Source organism: Lissotriton helveticus, chromosome 3_1, assembly GCF_964261635.1.
Source record: "Lissotriton helveticus chromosome 3_1, aLisHel1.1, whole genome shotgun sequence".
NCBI lineage: Eukaryota > Metazoa > Chordata > Amphibia > Caudata > Salamandridae > Lissotriton > Lissotriton helveticus.
Window position 1 is genome coordinate 1,677,940,403 of NC_136061.1, and position 20,097 is coordinate 1,677,960,499.

General features: G+C 40.9%; 1 protein-coding gene across 2 annotated transcripts in view; it reads left to right on the top strand.

Annotated features, from left to right (window-relative positions):
* Positions 1 to 20,097, top strand: part of LOC144823718 (histamine N-methyltransferase A-like) — a 219,839-nt gene that overhangs the window by 188,103 nt on the left and 11,639 nt on the right. For both annotated transcript variants that reach the window (XM_078682481.1, XM_078682480.1), the window contains exons 5-6: positions 12,927 to 13,057; positions 15,495 to 15,588. In XM_078682481.1, the coding sequence (XP_078538607.1) occupies positions 12,927 to 13,057; positions 15,495 to 15,588 (225 nt within the window). The remainder of the gene's footprint in view (positions 1 to 12,926; positions 13,058 to 15,494; positions 15,589 to 20,097) is intronic.

Genomic DNA, 20,097 nt, shown 5'->3' on the forward strand with positions numbered 1-20,097 from the left:
TTGAGAGACTTGACATGCTTATCAAACACTTCAAGTTCAGTGAATTTAATGGTGAAGAAGACATGCGCCTTAGAGTCATAAATGGTTGTCTTTCAGACTCATACATAAAACACATGTTGAGAGAGACACTCAGTTTAGAAAAAGTGCTAATGGCCGTGAGGGCAGAAGACATGCAGATTAACATGCAGCTGATATGGAAGCTGGAATAGCACAAGGTGAATCAGCGTTAATCATGAAAAGCAGGCACAAGCACAGGGAAGATGCAATCAAGTCGACATCTACAAAAAAGAAAATGTAGTGCTTCCATTGTGGGTTTTCCTTTCCTCATTAAGGTAAATATCCACCCATGGGACAGACATGTAAAGGCAGCAGGATAGAAAACCACTTTGGAATGGTCTGCAAAGCGAAAGAAAAACCAAATGTGTCACAGCAAGAAGAGAAAATGGACACACAAATGTTTCAGGAGAATTCTCACCATGCCCACAAGGCCAAACATCAACATGTTACGAGAAGTAAAAACCCTACAAAGTTGATCATCATCAAGTTCATCCTACAAAAGTTCTTAAAACATCATTATCAAGTGCCAGTGAAGAAAATGGATGTGCAATGATGATATTGACCAAGGGATGACAGGCACATGTATGTAGGTTTGGCTGCTTGCAAGGAAGAAATAAAGACAAAAGCAAGCCATCAAACAAAACAACTGAATTCATTTGGACACTGCCCCAAGATTACAATAAAAGTCATCAGTTGCCCCATAACCTTTATCATAGACAGTGGTGTGTCAAATAACATCATGCCAGTTAAGAAGTTCAAAAGACCGTCTCCTGTGCCATGCCTCAACCTGTCAAACATGAAGGTCTAAACGTGCGCTTCTTGTAAACTGTTTAAGAGTCAAGGGTCATTCACAGTGACAATGGTACATGAGGCAGTATCAATGCAAGCACCAATCCACGTTCTTCAAGAAACTTCATCCAGTGCATGCCTACTCAGTTTTTCTATGGCTGCTGACATGGGACTGATATCTCTCAATTACAACCTCGATAGTCAATCTGAAATTGCCAGTTACCGTCATTGTTTTATGACCTAGAAAGGCTCAAGACGATGAAAGTACTACTTCATAATAATGAGGGCATTCGCCCTGTTGTCCAGTGGCACTGCAGAGTCAATTTTCAAATGCAGGTTGAGAAAGAACTAGAAATTCTGTTGAAGCTTGACATCATTGAGCTATTCACCGGTCGTACAACATGCGTCTCGCCCACAGTGATGGTGCCAAAAAGGACAGTGGAGGTGCAGTGCGCTTCTGTGTCGATGTGGGCCAAACCAACAAAGCAATTGAGAGAGAAAGATATCCTGGTCCACACATAGTGGGCATGATCACACAAATTAACATTGCTAAAGTCTTCTCCCATCTTGACGTGAACAAGGGATACCATTAACTCAAGTTGAACGGGAACTTGTAGGTATATCACCACTTTTTTGACTCAGCTTCAAAAGGTTGAATTTTGGGTTATCGTCAGATCCAGAAGTCATTCAGGATGTTATTCATCTAATATTTTTACCTGTCATGCATGATTTTAATTACAGTGATGACATACTGGTATTTGGGTCAATGCAAAAGGAGCATGATACGGTTCTAACACAAGTCTACCAGTTACTTGCCAATGCTGGTCTCTCTTTGAATGCAGCAAGGTGTGAGTTTTACAAGACCAAACTCAAATTCTTTGGGCACATATTCTCTGATGGAGGAATGATTTCTGACTCAGATAAGGTGCAAGCATTGTCAGCTACCTGCCCCCCACAAGATGTCACAATGCTGCGATGCTTCTCAGGCATGGCCAATTATTGCTCAAGCTACAATTGTAATTATGCTACTGTGAATGTGCCATTAAGAGACTTTACAAAACAAAATGTCCCTTTCCAGTGGTCTCCTGAATGTGATTAAAGCTTCAAAAGAATAAAACATGTGATTGAGAATGCAGCTGAGATGGCCTATTTTGACCCCAAGTTACATACTGAGATCAAAGTAGATGCAAGCCCGGTAGTGCTGGGGACAATCCTTGCTTAACCTAATGGTCATCCAAATGCTCATAGATACATTTTATTTGTGATGAGGGACTTGTCAGCCCCTTGAGCCAAATGCACAGCGTAGTGCCGCTAATTTGCGTGCACTTTTATTTCAAAAGACTTTCATCCTTAATCCAAACTAATCCAATTTTTTAAGCATCATTAAATTCGAATAGATTCAAATTTGTAAATTTTCTCCAAATTTTTCACGGTCCAACAATCGGGATCTGTTGCCATTTTTCAAGTTTCTGATATTCAAACTGGGCCCATCCGGTGCCTCTTAGCAAGAATACGAGTAATGCACAAAGTTCATCGCAAGCAGTGTTTATTTCATGAAAAAGAAGAACCCAATGCATTTCGGGCCATCTTGGGCCCTTCGTCGGGGGTCACTACAAATAAATCACAGAAATAAATGCATTATTACCACTTCATTCACAACATGTGCGTCGTTACAATATTAATCACATAAATTTATTCACTGCGTCCTCATTTTGTTAAAAAGAACCTGACTCTAAGTTGCATGTTTCCACTGCGTCTCCCTTTTAAATCAGTTCGAACGTTACTCGCTATATCTTCATACTCGAGGTGTAAACCCAATCCATCCCGCTGTTAATTAGTTCAAATACTCCTAGTTATTCTCCGTTTTTCCCTCTGTACACATGATGGTGCTTGCATTATTTGAGGAAATCCCCGTTTTAAGCAAATATGTGAATTTCTAAACGTGCTATCCTGCGTGTTTTAACATTTTGATGTAAACCCTTTTTTTAAACACTAACCCCTCGATCAAACATTCTATCAATGCGCACGCCTGAGCGCTATCACCCTTCCACATACCTGCTATTCTGACAAAATGAACGTCAAGCCTCTCTCTTCATTGGGGCTCCAAACAATTCTAAAGTATTCGTTACCGCCCTTTCTTTTCAATTGAGTCACCCCAGCATTCTCCCTCCCTAATGGCTCAAAGCCTCCTGTTTCCTATTCCTTCTTAATTTAATCTATGCAGAAACTACAATGCCCAGAATCCATGTCCACAAGACCTGCTACGATCAATGGAGAGTTTACAGAAATAAATAACTGTCGCATTGTGAATTCCCTTGTGTACCATTGCAATCCATTCGTATTATTATTCAAAAAACCCCATGCGATGAACGTAGGTTGTTGCTCCGACTGTTCAGGTCACCATGCGTTCTCAACTTTCTTCTTTATTTGAGACCAGTCTTATTGCGGGTGCAGACCCCTGATAGGGCTGTAGTTACAATACTTTTTTGAGAGATGAGGGGATGCACACCTTTACTTTTAAACCTCTTTTGCATTTTCTTCAATTTTTTTTTTATCATTCCTTAGACTTAATTGCGTGCAGATTGGTTGACAGGCATGCCCTACTGCCACATAGTTACAAAACATTTGTGATGAGGGACTTGTCAGCCCCTTGAGCCAAATGCACAGCGTAGTGCCGCTAATTTGCGTGCACTTTTATTTCAAAAGACTTTCATCCTTAATCCAAACTAATCCAATTTTTTAAGCATCATTAAATTCGAATAGATTCAAAGAGGCACCGGATGGGCCCAGTTTGAATATCAGAAACTTGAAAAATGGCAACAGATCCCGATTGTTGGACCGTGAAAAATTTGGAGAAAATTTACAAATTTGAATCTATTCGAATTTAATGATGCTTAAAAAATTGGATTAGTTTGGATTAAGGATGAAAGTCTTTTGAAATAAAAGTGCACGCAAATTAGCGGCACTACGCTGTGCATTTGGCTCAAGGGGCTGACAAGTCCCTCATCACAAATGTTTTGTAACTATGTGGCAGTAGGGCATGCCTGTCAACCAATCTGCACGCAATTAAGTCTAAGGAATGATAAAAAAAAAATTGAAGAAAATGCAAAAGAGGTTTAAAAGTAAAGGTGTGCATCCCCTCATCTCTCAAAAAAGTATTGTAACTACAGCCCTATCAGGGGTCTGCACCCGCAATAAGACTGGTCTCAAATAAAGAAGAAAGTTGAGAACGCATGGTGACCTGAACAGTCGGAGCAACAACCTACGTTCATCGCATGGGGTTTTTTGAATAATAATACGAATGGATTGCAATGGTACACAAGGGAATTCACAATGCGACAGTTATTTATTTCTGTAAACTCTCCATTGATCGTAGCAGGTCTTGTGGACATGGATTCTGGGCATTGTAGTTTCTGCATAGATTAAATTAAGAAGGAATAGGAAACAGGAGGCTTTGAGCCATTAGGGAGGGAGAATGCTGGGGTGACTCAATTGAAAAGAAAGGGCGGTAACGAATACTTTAGAATTGTTTGGAGCCCCAATGAAGAGAGAGGCTTGACGTTCATTTTGTCAGAATAGCAGGTATGTGGAAGGGTGATAGCGCTCAGGCGTGCGCATTGATAGAATGTTTGATCGAGGGGTTAGTGTTTAAAAAAAGGGTTTACATCAAAATGTTAAAACACGCAGGATAGCACGTTTAGAAATTCACATATTTGCTTAAAACGGGGATTTCCTCAAATAATGCAAGCACCATCATGTGTACAGAGGGAAAAACGGAGAATAACTAGGAGTATTTGAACTAATTAACAGCGGGATGGATTGGGTTTACACCTCGAGTATGAAGATATAGCGAGTAACGTTCGAACTGATTTAAAAGGGAGACGCAGTGGAAACATGCAACTTAGAGTCAGGTTCTTTTTAACAAAATGAGGACGCAGTGAATAAATTTATGTGATTAATATTGTAACGACGCACATGTTGTGAATGAAGTGGTAATAATGCATTTATTTCTGTGATTTATTTGTAGTGACCCCCGACGAAGGGCCCAAGATGGCCCGAAATGCATTGGGTTCTTCTTTTTCATGAAATAAACACTGCTTGCGATGAACTTTGTGCATTACTCGTATTCTTGCTAAGAGGCACCGGATGGGCCCAGTTTGAATATCAGAAACTTGAAAAATGGCAACAGATCCCGATTGTTGGACCGTGAAAAATTTGGAGAAAATTTACAAATTTGAATCTATTCGAATTTAATGATGCTTAAAAAATTGGATTAGTTTGGATTAAGGATGAAAGTCTTTTGAAATAAAAGTGCACGCAAATTAGCGGCACTACGCTGTGCATTTGGCTCAAGGGGCTGACAAGTCCCTCATCACAAATGTTTTGTAACTATGTGGCAGTAGGGCATGCCTGTCAACCAATCTGCACGCAATTAAGTCTAAGGAATGATAAAAAAAAATTGAAGAAAATGCAAAAGAGGTTTAAAAGTAAAGGTGTGCATCCCCTCATCTCTCAAAAAAGTATCATAGATACATTTTGGCATATGCTAGTAGGAGCTGGTCTGACACAGAACTAGATGTACCTATCTCATTTCTAAAATCATCGTTGTGTCTGTGTCTACATATATTCCTACCACCTTTCCAATTCTAAAGGTGTGCTAAAAAAGTGTGTGCAGGGTGGGAAGGGACCTCACGGAAACAACCACCAAGGAACTGCTGACAGGTACTCGCCAGTTTGTTCCACTTATCATCATCGGCTCCTTCCCACCACAAAAGAAATTTGTATAAATGAACGTGTAAGTAAAGTGTAAAACTTAACTGTGAATCTAAGTACTCACACCTACAGTAACCCAAGCCCCTGGGTTAGAGCACCTACACTCACTGTTCTCACCCGCTAAAACTGAGCTAGACACCACTAGCTCTTTGATAAACTTTATTCACTGCTGGGTATCTGCTCAAGTTAAAAACAACAAGCTACAGTTGAGCTTCGTTTTAACGTATATGAAGCCAACATGTTTTGTTTCCTATCACTCTTGATTGGCAACTTGTTCAGGGCTAGGGGTCAGTGCCACACACTGCTGTCACTTTACAGCATTAAAACCTGTTGGAACACAGACACAAACACAATATGTAAAAACACACAGAGTGACACTGATTATGTTATGTTATGTTATGTTATGTTACACACATTTGTATTGCGCACAGCTGCCCCAGCTAAGGGGCGTCCTGGCGCATGGCAGGCAAATGTGCAACAAATACCAAGAACACAACAGATAAAAGCAAAAGGGACATTTTCAAAAAAGAAAGGTTTTCAAGGCTTTGCAAAACGCTAACAGGTTGTCTGTTAGCCGCAGCTCAGCTGGGAGGGAGTTCCAAAGCTCGGCTGCCCTGACCCAGAAGGACCGGCCGCCAACCCGACACAGCCTGTATCGAGGGATCACGACAAGAGCTTGGCCCCCCGATCTCAGAGAACGGGTAGGGACGTACCAAGACAATAGATCTTCAAGAATTTGGGGACCTCCTCCCCTCAAGATCTTAAACGCCAGACAAAGCACTTTAAACTGAATACGTGACTTGATGGGCAGCCAGTGCAGCGATCTCAGAGTGCCAGAGACGGAGCTCGTTCGAGGTAAGCCAACAATGGCTCTCGCCGCGGCGTTCTGCACACGTTGGAGGCGGGTAGTCTCTGCCACATTGGTCCCTACCAGGAGAGAGCTTGCATAGTCCAGGCGAGATAGCACAGTGGCCTGGACTATCAGCTGCCTGGTACCACGGTCAAAGAACTTCAGAATGGGACACAGCGACCGCAAGATACCGAAACAGCAGGCCGCGATTCTCTTCGAATGGCCCACATAGCTGAGAACAGGGTCCATCCATACTCCCAAATTCTTTAGTTCCGTGACCGGGCGGGGAACCGGCCCCAGTTCAATGGGCCACCACTTGTCCCCTCAAAGTTCCGCCCTCCTGCCAACGATCATGATCTCTGTTTTCTTTGCGTTGAGCTGGAGACAGTTGTTCTTCATCCAGCTTGCCACCGCCCTAAGGCCACTCTGAAACCTAGGGGTGTCCCGGTCCGCATCCCCGCTGATCGTAACCGCTAGCTGAGTGTCGTCAGGATATGAGACCATAGTCATGTCCCATTGCTTGACGACCTCAGTCAGCGGTCTCACGTACAGATTAAACAGCGTGGGGCTCAGCGAGGAGCCTTGCGGGACTCCCTGTCTCAGAGGATGGAATTGGGACTAGAACGGTGGCAAAGCAACGCTAAAGAAACGATCGTCCAGGAAGGAGCGAAACCACTGGAGGGCAGTGCCACCCAGCCCAATCTCCTCCAGGCGATGTAACAGGATGGGATGGGACACAGTATCAAACGCGGCGCTCAGATCTAATAAAACGAGCGCCGCTGTCTGCCCTGCATCCATCACTGTGCGGAGATGTTCCGCCATGGAGAGAAGGGAGGTCTCCGTACTGTGGCCAGAACGGAAGCCGTTCTGGGTGGGGTCCAAGATGTTAGCCTGGGTAAGGTGGGCCGTAAGAACTTTGTTGACATGGGCCTCCAGGACTTTGGTAGGCCAAGGGAGCAAAGAGATAGGCCGATAATTTTCGGGCTTATCCGGGTCCAGTGAGGGTTTCTTTAAGATGGGAGAAACCACCGCCCGCTTCCAGCTAAGGGGAACCGTGCCAGACTCCAACGAGATGTTGATCAAGGAGTGCACCACGGTCCGTCCCACGAACGACTGATCTCTGAAAAGAGTCGAACTAAGCGGGTCAGCGGGGGACCCAGATTTGGCCTGCTTCGCCAAGATGTCAAACCCTTCAGATGTCAACGGGGGCAGCATGTGCAAAGCGATATCTCCATAGATGTTGGTCGGGGACCCCCCTGGGGGCCCTGTAGATGGAAAGGTCATATAGATGTTTTGGACCTTGTCCTGAAAGAACACAGCAAGGGCCTCACAGTGGGCGATGGAGCCAGTCGTCGGAGCACCAGGGCGTTTAGCTAATAGATCCTTCATCAGTTTAAAGATGGTTTTTGAGGGATTGGAGCGGTTGCCAACTTTGGCAGTATAGTAAGTTGCCCGAGCTCGGCAAACAGCCCGATGGTAAAATTTGACGGAGGCGAGATAGATAGCTTTTTCCCCATATCGTACGCCTTCCGCCAAGCCCTCTCTGCTCGCCTGCAATTACCCTTGAGTGCACGAAGGGCGCCATCGTACCACGGACTAGAATCCCTAGAACTGATCTTACAGGCGGTAAGAGGGATAAGCGCGTCAAGCGCCTTAGAGATCCAATAAAAATTGCCCATAAAAATTGTTGTTCGATTGTCATATAATTGTTCAGTGGACATCAAATTTTACCTGGTGGTTGCCACTCTCTGGCATACCTGCAGCTACCAATGTAGCAGACGTGTATGTCTCCAGGTATAGTGGTCCCAATCGCTTTTCGTCAACCTGTAACGGCATACAAATACACACTACCAATATAGGGCCACAAGGTTCCTACTGGTTCCCCAGTTACATATGATTTTCACGGTGTTATCATTCATCCCGCAACCACACCAAACCTGGGTGGTCACATCTCAGCATGACATCTCCTCATGGCGTATAAACATTCTTCCCGTAATGCTCAACATCACGACCTGTAAGTCCCTCCGTTCGGTCCCCATTTACTTGTGACGTTAACACCCTCTGCTCTAAGCGCTTACTGTCACGGTATTCAAGCCTCTAGTTCAAATACACGGATGTTGTGCCATTCTCCCAGACAATGTTTCTTAGATATGGGGGGCGCTTAACTCCCACAGATCACCCGCATTTATTAAACGTAATGAGGAGAACAAATATTTGCTATAGGTTGAATTAGCATCATTAGTCATGGCTTCTCATAGCGCGTTAACTAAAACACTTGATTGGTTGTTTTGTATTTTATGCATGGTTTTAATAAACTGATACCTTCTTGCTATATTTTGCTGCGTTAAGCCATATTCCAGACGGATTTGTGCTGGAGAGGCAATGCAGGGTAGATGGAACACCTGCTTATAAGTTTTAGTTTGTAAACTGTCTAACAATTTAGCATCCCTACCATACATCACCGCACTTGCATAAGTTAGCGAAGGCAGCAACTTTGCTTTCATTACTGTAAGCAGTGGTTGATAGGATGGTCCATCTAGTTTCTTTGCTAGCAAGCTGAATGCATGTATCAAAGCTTTGTTTTTCCTAACCATGTAATTCTGTTGCGCTTGAAAATTAAAAATGTTATCTAAATTAAAACCCAAGTACTTGTAAGTAGTGATTTCTTCTATGGTTTGTTTATCCAGCTTGATCTTTACAGATGCACCAATGTTCCTCCCTCTACGCATAGCCTTTGTTTTGGAGATATTATTTCTAAATTGTTATGTTTTGGAGATATTTATTTCTAAATTGTTATGCAACTAAATGTCTGCAGCTGTCGCTTCGACCTTTAAAGCACTAGTTTTTACTCAAATAATGTATTACATTTTACTCGGTATGTAACCTTTACCACGCATTTTTTACAACGCAATACCATTACCACGCATTTTTTACAACGCAAAAACTTTTACAACGCATACTTTTACAACGGATACTATTACAACGCAAAGACTTTTACAACGCATGTACTTTACAACGCATTTTTTGGGTACAGGGGTATTTTAAGGGTTAAGGGCTAGGTTTGGGTTTTTGGGTAAAGGGGTATTTTTAGGGTTCAGGGCTAGGTTTGGGTTTTTGGGTAAAGGGGTATTTTTAGGGTTCAGGGTTAGGTTTGGGTTTTTGAGTAAAGGGGTATTTTTAGGGTTCAGGGCTAGGTTTGGGTTTTTGGGTAAAGGGGTATTTTTAGGGTTCAGGGCTAGGTTTGGGTTTTTGGGTAAAGGGGTATTTTTAGGGTTCAGGGCTAGGTTTGGGTTTTTGGGTAAAGGGGTATTTTTAGGGTTCAGGGCTAGGTTTGGGTTTTTGGGTAAAGGGGTATTTTTAGGGTTCAGGGCAAGGTTTGGGTTTTTGGGTAAAGGGGTATTTTTAGGGTTCAGGGCTAGGTTTGGGTTTTTGGGTAAAGGGGTATTTTTAGGGTTCAGAGCTAGGTTTGGGTTTTTGGGTAAAGGGGTATTTTTAGGGTTCAGGGCTAGGTTTGGGTTTTTGAGTAAAAGGGTATTTTTAAGGTTTCAGGGCTAGGTTTGGGTTTTGGGGTACAGGGGGAAAGGGTAAAAATAAATTAAAATTAAAATAAAATTAATTTTATTAATTTTAATTAAGAGGTACAGGGTAAAAATAAATAAAAATTAAAATAAAATAAATGATATTAATTTTAATTAATTACATGTTTACAAATATATTATATACTTACCAATACTTACGTTGTAATGGGATGCGTTGTAAAGGTATATGCGATGTAAAAAAATGCGTTGTAATAGTACTTCATTGTAATGGATCCTGCGTTGTAAAAATTGCGTGGTAAAGGTAGGCGTTGTAAAAGGATGCGTGGTAACGTCATACATCCATTTTACTCTATATTTATAAATTGGTATGGAATTTTCTTGGGGTGTGTTTTCACTTTATTACTGTTTATGTGCTCAATAAATCTTTCCCACATTGCCTCTAAGTTACGGCTGACAGCTTTTGTGCCATGCTACCATAGGGTTAATCACAGGTTAATTTAGGGACTGTTTATGGTTCACCCCAATAGCAATTGTGGCTTTTGTTTGAAAATGGCTCACAACCCCCCTCAACATACAACACAATTGCTCACATGAAAGCTCTTTAAACCAAGAAGATGTGGTAGTCAGCCTCGCTCCATCCCATTATGAGGGGGAACTGGTCACAGAACTAGTTTGGTGTAGATTAGTAGGTGGGGACTGCTCATTTCTGTAAATACCCTCCGGATTGGCACACATGCTCCCACTAAGGGCAGGAGCACTGTGGCATGTTGGAATCCCTTAGAATAGTGGACTCTGGAATAGTTTGCAGCAAGGCAAACAGGATATGCTTCATAAGTGGGAAGAGTTGCCCCTTGAACTATTCCCCAATGGTTAGGAAATGTCCAGGAGTAACCCCCACTGGCTACTGAACTGTACAAATATGAACCTCATTACCATCTCCTCAGAACAGTTTCTAGATCTGTAGAAGAGCAAAAAAAGAACTCAGCCTGCTGTCTGACTCCAGCGAGGAGGTTTGAAGAGCTTGACCTGCTCTCAATTGTACTCAGGACAGTGGACTCTAAGGGTCAACTAGCTGACCTCCTCTGTGGCTGCTGGGGCACAATATGCTGCATGATGCCTTACTCCTTAAGGGCCCAGTGGAAGAGTAGCAACTGGAACTGGACTGAATCCTTCTTGTGACCTCTGCTGGAGTGAATACTGACCCCTAAGTACTCTCCCTGAGGTCCTGGCGTCTTGGAAGTGACCAATAGGAGCTGCTCCAAAAACTCTGAAAAGTTGGGAATTTGAGACTTACAAGATCTCGGGAGTGTCAGCGGGACTTCACAAAAGGTGTCTGACTTTATTGAATATAGCTTCAGGCTTGCCACACTAAAGGAGTTTAAGCTCCATAAAAAACGTAGGGCCTGATTTAAATGTTAGTGGAGAGAGAACTTCATCACAACGTTTGTGGGGTTCCCTTCCTGCCAACATTATAGTTCAATTTTGAAGTTGTGAGGCCCATAGTTTGATAACAGCAGAGACTACTCCATCTCTGCCTTGGTCAAACTTCTCTGACAGCCAGACTGAATAATGGCCGTCAGAGATTTGGCTATATGTCCACCTACCTCATTTAGATGAGCGGTCATGGAGGCAATTTTCAATGCCTGTCACCACCAGGAAAACCCTGGGCATAAGGGGCATTGAAAAGTGCACAATGCCACCCTTGGCATGGCAGAAAACTCCCATAGTGAGGGATGAATTGTTTGTTTCTTATTTGCAAAAAGGAAATCCTGCTTTAGGATTTTCTTTGTGAATATTTGAGAGAACAATTGAGAAATGTTACAATATACTGGCAGGAACTGCGTTGGTTGTGGTACCGGTCAATGCTTCAAAGGTCTGTCGGGTTGATAAGCATTTCACATTTTGATGGTTGGCCACTCCATCTGGGCGACAAAGTAATTTACTCCATCACCCTGACTGAGAACTGGCCAGCTGTCAGAAAATAAATGAGGCTGTATGTCTGAAGGTAGAAAATTTGTTTGGGCCAAGGCATAAAATGTATCCACCCCATGCAAGAACTTCCTCTACGACAAAATTTGAATTGCTCCCACTCCGATCCTTTCCCGCCCAAACCAACGTTTCAATGAGCTCTCATCTAGTGGCTATCCAGCTTCGAGTGTACTTTGGCAAGTATAGCCTACTGCCTTTCTCTGCTGAAGAATTTTTACTTCGATTTCAGAGTCTAATTGTCAAGATAAAATATTCGATGAGGATGACCGCTGGGCACAAAATTGTGTCAATGTCTCAGTCACCTGTGAACAGTGCTTATCATTGGGGTTTTGATTTTTTAAGATGGCTTTTTTGTGAAATCTTTAATAATTAAATTCTCCTATTTCCCCTATTGGATTTTATTGTCATTATTGTGACATGTCATTTATTAAATATGACTGGATTTGTATAAATTGTAGTAGGGTTTTTATTGATTTCTTTTTTTACTTTTTACCTGCTGTGGTTTTTCTAACTTTGTTACGAATTTCCCCTAAGTTAACCTTGTCTGCACTGTGCATACCTAACAGATGTTAAGCTTAGGGTTAAATGACTAAAACCTTTGCCTGAACTTTACAGGTTAGTGCATTTATTATTTGGAATGGTCTACCATTAACTCCAGTTAATAATTCATTTTTTTACATCTTCTTTCTCTTATTTTACATCAAATGATTAATAGATCTCTTCCTATTACTTTTTCCTGTCATTGTTTTGTTTGTTTAATTTTTTCATCGTTGAAATGAGTTTACAAAATGCACCTGTTAAAAGTAATTCAACACTTGGAAGATTTGATAAAGTTATATATGTTTACTAGCTTTTTGACAAATGGCTACATACTGTGATGTGGAAATAAAATTATAACAATTAGTATAACTATACATTTTTTGTTTCAGAGCTCGTTGGTAAGACATCAAATCTTAAAAATGTGAACTTCACTTGGCATAATAAGACATCAGCTGAATTTGAAAGTGAAATGAAGGGGAAAAATGAGCAGAAAAAATATGACTTTGTTCATATGATACAGGTATAGTTCCATCTCTCATGGACAGTCCAAGTGGGATCCATAGCAATTTTTCAAGTAATTGTGAACGTTGACTTCCTTCTTAAATGTCCGTAAATGTGTACTTTGCCTGCCTGGTATATAGATGTGGTTCTATTGTGTTCTCTTATGTACCATGATAGAGAATCAGAAACATTATGCAAGCATTACACTTAAATATTCAGCTTAGCCAAAATCTTCTAAGCTAATGATATATATTTTAAAAGTATCTTCACCCAGAGTTCATGTACAACTCACAAATGCAGATTTGTTTCACATTGATTGTCAAGTCTTTGCTGCAATCAAATCAGCTTTGCATAAAGTCACAACATTGTGAAAACTTGTGATGCAAACAAAATGGGATAAAAGAAAATAATGCTGGCAGAATATATAATAAATGGATATGTATGCATGTGAAGAGATCCAAAGCAAGAGAAAAGTGTACCATGGTCCATGAAAAATCATTTAGTTGGAAAGGAGGATGGTACTGGAGCTACTGGATTGATATTCCTAGCCATACTATAGATGGGAGTATGAAAGTGTAAGGAAGAAGTGATAGTTTTGGCGACTTGGGCATTGCAACACAAGTTTCCATTGTTTATGTTTCCTGTTTGAAATACTCTATTAACATTTTGCTTAGTAGTGCCTCTCTGTAACTAATATTTGCCAGGAAGTAAGGTGGATTTTCAAAATATGCAAATATGCTACCATGTGTATTGGACCAGTAGCTTCATAGGGCCATATGTATCAAGATACCAATTAGCGATTCTGTAATAGCGATTTTTAAGAAATCGCTATTTCAGAATCGCTAATTGGTATGTATCAAGAAAATCGCAATATTTTAGCAATTTCTTGATATTCCTTAATTGCGAATTCGCAAATTGCGAATTCGCAATTAAGAAATACTTTCCCATTCATTTCTAAGGTCCTCCTGGCCCATAGGAAGGAATGGGAATGTATTCTCAATTTGCGATTCGCAATTTGCTAATCGCAAATTGAGAATAATTTCAAGGGGGCAGGGGTGTCCAAAGGACACCCTGTTGCACCCCTGAAATAAGTATGGATGCACATGCGGTGCACATACATGCCCTAAGGGCATGTATGTGCGTCACATGGCACTTTGAAAAATGCTGAAATGTGCATTTTTCAAGGAAACGCACTTACCACCAACTAGAAGTTGGTGGTAATTTGCGATTCCTTAAGGGCATTTTGGATTTTTTTTTGCTTAATACATTGCATTTAAGGAATCTCAAAATTTGTGATTCCTTAAATGCAATTGCAAAATAAGGAATGGCAAATTTTGTGATTCCTTATTTTGCACCCAAATTCTTTCATACATACCATTTTGCGAAAATGAGTTCGCAACCGTCGAAATTCTGCGAATTTCGGCGTTTGCGAACCCATTTGGCCTTGATACATATGGCCCGTAGTGCTGTAGGCAAGACACCCTTTCCACAATCAATAGTGATATTATGTTATATTCCACTTATGTTCGGATATTTCAGATCATGCATCAGGATCACTTATGAATTCATCCTTTTCTTAAGCCTTGTCAGTGCTTCTTTGGAAAGTGTTATCTGGGTTACCATCCTATCGCTTTTGAGACGTCTCTCCTTCTCTGTTTATCTTTGGTCATTGTCTGAATTCTTTCCTCATTGACAAGTAGCATTTGAACTTTAAGCTTCAAAGCATTGTTTGGTCCAGTGAAGACAAGGCAGAGGTGATAGTTAGATAATCTTGTAAAGATTTGTTTGCTGGGGATTTTGCTAGAGAGCATCATGTTAATGGCAAAAGAAATAAACCTACATTGATCACAATTGACATTCAATGGATACAAACATTTCACTTTACCACAAGCCTTAATCACAACTACTTGTATACCGTAGATATTTAGGTGACATAAATACAACACTGTGGCTCTGATTCACAAAAGTAAACTTACACTTTTGTGTAAGTTTATGATTGCTTTCAATTTCATTGGTAGTGTCTACTACTGCCTATGTTCCACTAGGAGAGCACAGACTCTGCAGTCATAATAATAATACTCGTTAAGTTCCTTTATGAATTGCCAAAAATCATAAACTTACACAAAAGTGTAAGTTTACCTTCGTGAATCAGGACTTAAGTCTATTGTTCATTGTAGCGAGAAAAATAAATGCTTATGTTTTGTACTGAACAGACAGCAAGAATTTAAGTCACTTGTAAAAGACAGTGCACAAGATGCAACACAAAATACTCCAAAAGAACTGCAAGGAACCACAAACAATGTACAGATTTTACAAATAAAAACTATCAGTCTACGTCTAGGTGGATTTCATATTGCCTCCTATATCAATAGAAAAAAACATGAACAAGTTGGACATTTTACAATGTTTGTTGTGACTTTATTTTACAGTAATCATTACATTTCTTTTTATTTCAGATGCTATATTATGTGAAAGATGCCTCCCAAACTTTGGAATTTTACAGAAGTTGTTTGGCACAAAATGGGAAACTCCTTGTTATCATTGTATCAGGTATGTAATTTGTATCTTCTCACTTCACAAATACACCCCTGCCAGCAATTCCAGGTACTTGTCTCTGAGTAGTAGAGTATCTTTAAATACGTGCAACAACAGAAATACGCCAATGTCTCCAGTCTAGATACTTTAATGCACCAAATACAGATATTAACCCCTTCACTGCGGGGCTGTATCCTTCGCTGTGCTGGGGGCCTGGGGGGGTGCGCACGGCGCCCCGGTGCTCATGATGAGCTCAGCTCGTCATGAGCTACGGCGCTCCGGTGCTCATGACGAGCTGAGCTCGTCATGACCGCGCCTGTTTAATGGAACGCTCAGCACAGCAGGGGAATCAGCCCAGCGTGCAAGCATTCCATTAAACGGGCGTGGTCATGACGAGCTGAATAAGCACCGGAGCGCCGTGACTCATGACGAGCCAAGTATATTTGGTGTTTGGAGAATCCCTTCAAAATCTAACTTAGTGCTTTTTTCTAGAGTGTTATGTAGCAACTAGTTTATCCAACAATTTCCCCAGTGCATTAAATCTAAATAAATTGCTCACAAAAAGAGCTCCCCTTCAGCATGCATAGTTTTTATCTTTTCAGTAGCCGCATGAGAGGAGCATTGTATTGTGAATTCCAGTTCTAGGCCTGGCCTTGAGGAACATTAGCCACACATAAGATCAGGATTGTAATTAAGTTACTCGCGCTCTGTCTCTTTAATGGGAAGCACATTAAAGATCTCGCCATTGCTTTCAACAGGATTCAAGTAAGACATTCCAGTGCTTACCTGATGCCCATTCATTATATCCATTTTATGGGTTGCAGCATTCCAGATTAGCACCTTCTGAAATGAAATGGATAGAGAAGAATAGTTTTGAGTGCTTGACTCATTGCAGGCCCTTTTCACATCCCACTCTTTTACATTGCAAAGATTGAAAGTGTTTGGATCCACAAGTGGTGTCACATAGTATGTAATTGCTCCAGTTGTTGAGATGAACCAGTGAAGTAATGATGGTGGTGCTGAAATACATTAGAGAAGTGTGTGTTCAGTTATGCAGAAGGTCACTTGGCACCAAGAAGATCATCCGGAAAGGTTAAGAAGAGTACAAAAGCCTTGACACAAGTGATCTTTGGAAATCAAAGTGGTCATCAAAGAGGTGCGTGCTACATGTGAGTGCGTGGCAGCAATAAATGAAAAGGGCCATCCTACTGTTAAAAGAAATAGTCAGCAGCATGACCTTTTGTGATTTTCCAGCTTTTATTTTGCAAGTTCACAGTGCTTATAAATATTCGTTAATGTATTTGCTAGACCCGGAAGGAAAGAACAACAAATATACCAAAATAAAGTAATATTCACACAGGTGTGTATACTATGTATTGCTTTAATGTGCTTTGCCAAAGACCATGCAAATCAATGTAGTAGAAAAGAAGAAGTACAAGACAAGAAAACATGTTTCCAAGTTGGCTTTGATTGTATTTTACCAATCCAAGCTGTAATACTATTCTGGAGTGGTAAAATAATTTTGTTATTTTACAGCTCAGCTTGGATGGCACTGTGCTAATCATATTCTTAAAGACTTTGCTTTAGAAAAGTCAAAAGACTGTGTCCCTTTTTATCTTGGTGTGAATGGCAATATGCTAATCTGATACTCAATAGCCCTGATAGAAGAGCAGACATTTTAGCTAATTCAACTTGTTATTGGTGTTGTAGAGTACTCTATGCAGGAGCTGCTCTCCACCTAGACATGGGAACTAACCAGAGTTCTCTGTTTCTTTTTTGCATAATTTATGTGGCACTCTATTCCTGAAAGGGTATTGTTTTGACTTGTACTGGGAGGCCTCTTGTGTGGTAAAAAGCTTTTGTCATTTTACAGCTCAGCGTGGATGGTTAAAGACTTTGCTGTAGAAATGGCAAAAGTGTTTGTTCATTTCTTTCTTGGCGTGGATGGCAATATGCTAATCTGATGTTTAAAAACCCTGAGGTGAGCAAATTTGGAGTGTCACTGATTTTCTAGTGTGCTCTATACGGGAGCTGCTCTCCACCTAAACTTGGGAGCAACACAGAGTGCTCTGCTACCTTTTGCATAAATTATTTGACACTCTATGCCTGAAAGGGTATTGTTGTGAGATATATATATATATATATATATATATATATATATATATATATATATATATATATCTTCAACGAAGAACAGACACAGCCAGCTCCAATTCGTAACCAGAGCGTCCGAAGCACCACAGCACAAACAGGGTCCAACACTCGTTTTTCAGGTAGGTTTGTTTATATATATAGTACCACACAAATAAAAAAAATATATATTTAAATATTTATCATTAAAAGAATTATCAAAAGTTTTCAATAAAAAAACAGTTTAGAAATATATTTTAAGGTAAAAAAAATTAACAGAAAGTGTTTACATTTATAAGAAAAAAACTAGAATATGATATTTAATATTTGTACAATTAATCCATAAACAATAGTATTTGGAAAAACACAGTTGTAAAAAAACACCTTCAAAAATATTCAAGGATTCTTGAAACAATGAACTGAAATACTGAAATAATACATAACAATAAAACATTTTTTTTACAAAATCTGTTAAAATAAATATACTGCGAAAATTGAAATTTTAAAAACCTTAGAGATTCACTTTAAAAACCAAAGATTACAGGGGCAGCATAGTTAGGAAATAGAATTTTAAAAAAAACTTAGAAATTCACTGAAAAAACCAAAGGTTGCACAGATGTTATAGTTAGGCTCAGATTTCACTTGTAGAAAACCAGTGAAATTCAGCAGTTACAGTTAACTGAGCTAACTATAGCTTATGGCCCCGTAATGCTCTGCTTATGAACTCACACATTACATCACTCGTGACATAGTTAGTGACATTACTGATGACAACTCAAATTACATCACTGATGATTGATGACAACATCAAGTGAGAGTAAGTGTTTTTTTAAAGTTCATGGGTGTTAAACATATATACTAACCTACTTTATAAAAATAGTATACTAGGTGCACTCCTACAGAGTGATTCTACTTTTAACATATACGATGTGAGTGGCTGTGTAACTGTATGTATTCTTGTGTGTAGGGTGTGTGAGTGACTGTATGGGTGTTTACCTGGGTGTGTGAGTAGCTGTGTGGGTGAGTGAGTTCCTGTGTGAGTGGCTTTATTGGTGAGTAAGTGGGTATGTCAGAGGCTGTATGGGTGAGTGAGAGACAGTGAGAGGGGCTCCACAGGTGGGTAAGTGGGTGTGTAATGACTATGGGTGAGTGAGTAAGTGGGTGTCTGAATGACTTTATAAGAGAGTAACTGAGTGTGTAAGTAGCTGTATTGGTGAGTGAGTGTCTGTTTGAGTGGGTGTTTGGTTAAGGGAGTTAGTGTGTGAGTGGCTGTATTGGAGAGTGAGTGTCTGTGTGAATGGCTGTATGGGTGCGTGAGCAGATGTGTAAGTGCTTTAATGGATGCGTGAATGGGTATGTAAGTGGTTGTGTGCGTGAGTGTGTAAGTGCTTGTATGGGTGAGTGAGTGGATGTGTTGAGAGGGTATATGGGTGAGTGAGTGGTTGTGTGAGTGACTGTAGGTACATATGTGGGTATGTGAGTAGCTGTATGGGTAATTGTGTGACTATATGACTGGCTGTAGGGCTGAGTGGCTGGTTGTATGATTGGCTGTATAGGTGAGTGAATGGTTGTGTGAGTAGCTGTATGAGTCAGTGAGTGGGTGTGTGAGTGACTCTATGAAGGAGTGAGTGGGTGTGTGAGTACTGGTATGAGTCTGAATCGGTATTTGAGTGGTTGTGTGGGTATGTGAATGGGTGTAAAAGAGGTATGGGGGTGTGAGTAGTTCTGTGGATGATGTCAGGGATGTTATTTGAGATTTCATCAGCGATGTCAACAGTGATGACACTGACCATGTCATTAGTGATATCATTTGTGAGGTCATGGGGCATAAGTTGTAGTTAGATGAGGTACCTATAACTGCCAAATGTCACTTTGAAATCTGAGCCTAACTATAACATCTCTGTAACCTTTGGTTATTTAAGCACATTTCAATGTTTTTTTAACTAGTATTCATGTTTGCAGAGTGGTGGAGAAAGGGGACGTGTCCCCCAAAGACCTCTCAGCAATCTCGCTGTGTGGGACTTACTGGAGGTAACAGGAGGGGTTGTTCTCCCGCAAGGACCCTCAGCATCCAAATGGACTTCATCTCCCAATCAGTAGTGCCTTAGGAGGTACATTTGCAGAGTGGTGGAGAAAGGAGGCATTGCCTCCGATGAGCTCTCAACAGTTCTGCTGTGTGGGACTTAATAGAGGTAACAGAAGGGGTTTCTGGCCCCCAAGTACCCACAGCATTCAAAAGGAGTTCATCAACCAACCAGTAGTGTGCTAGGAGGCACGTTTGCTGAGTGGTGAAGAAAGGGGTAGAGCCTCCAAAGACCTCTCAGTAATCCCACTGTGTGGGACTTACTGGAGGTAACAGGATAGGTAGTTGGCTCCCAAGGACCCTCACAAATC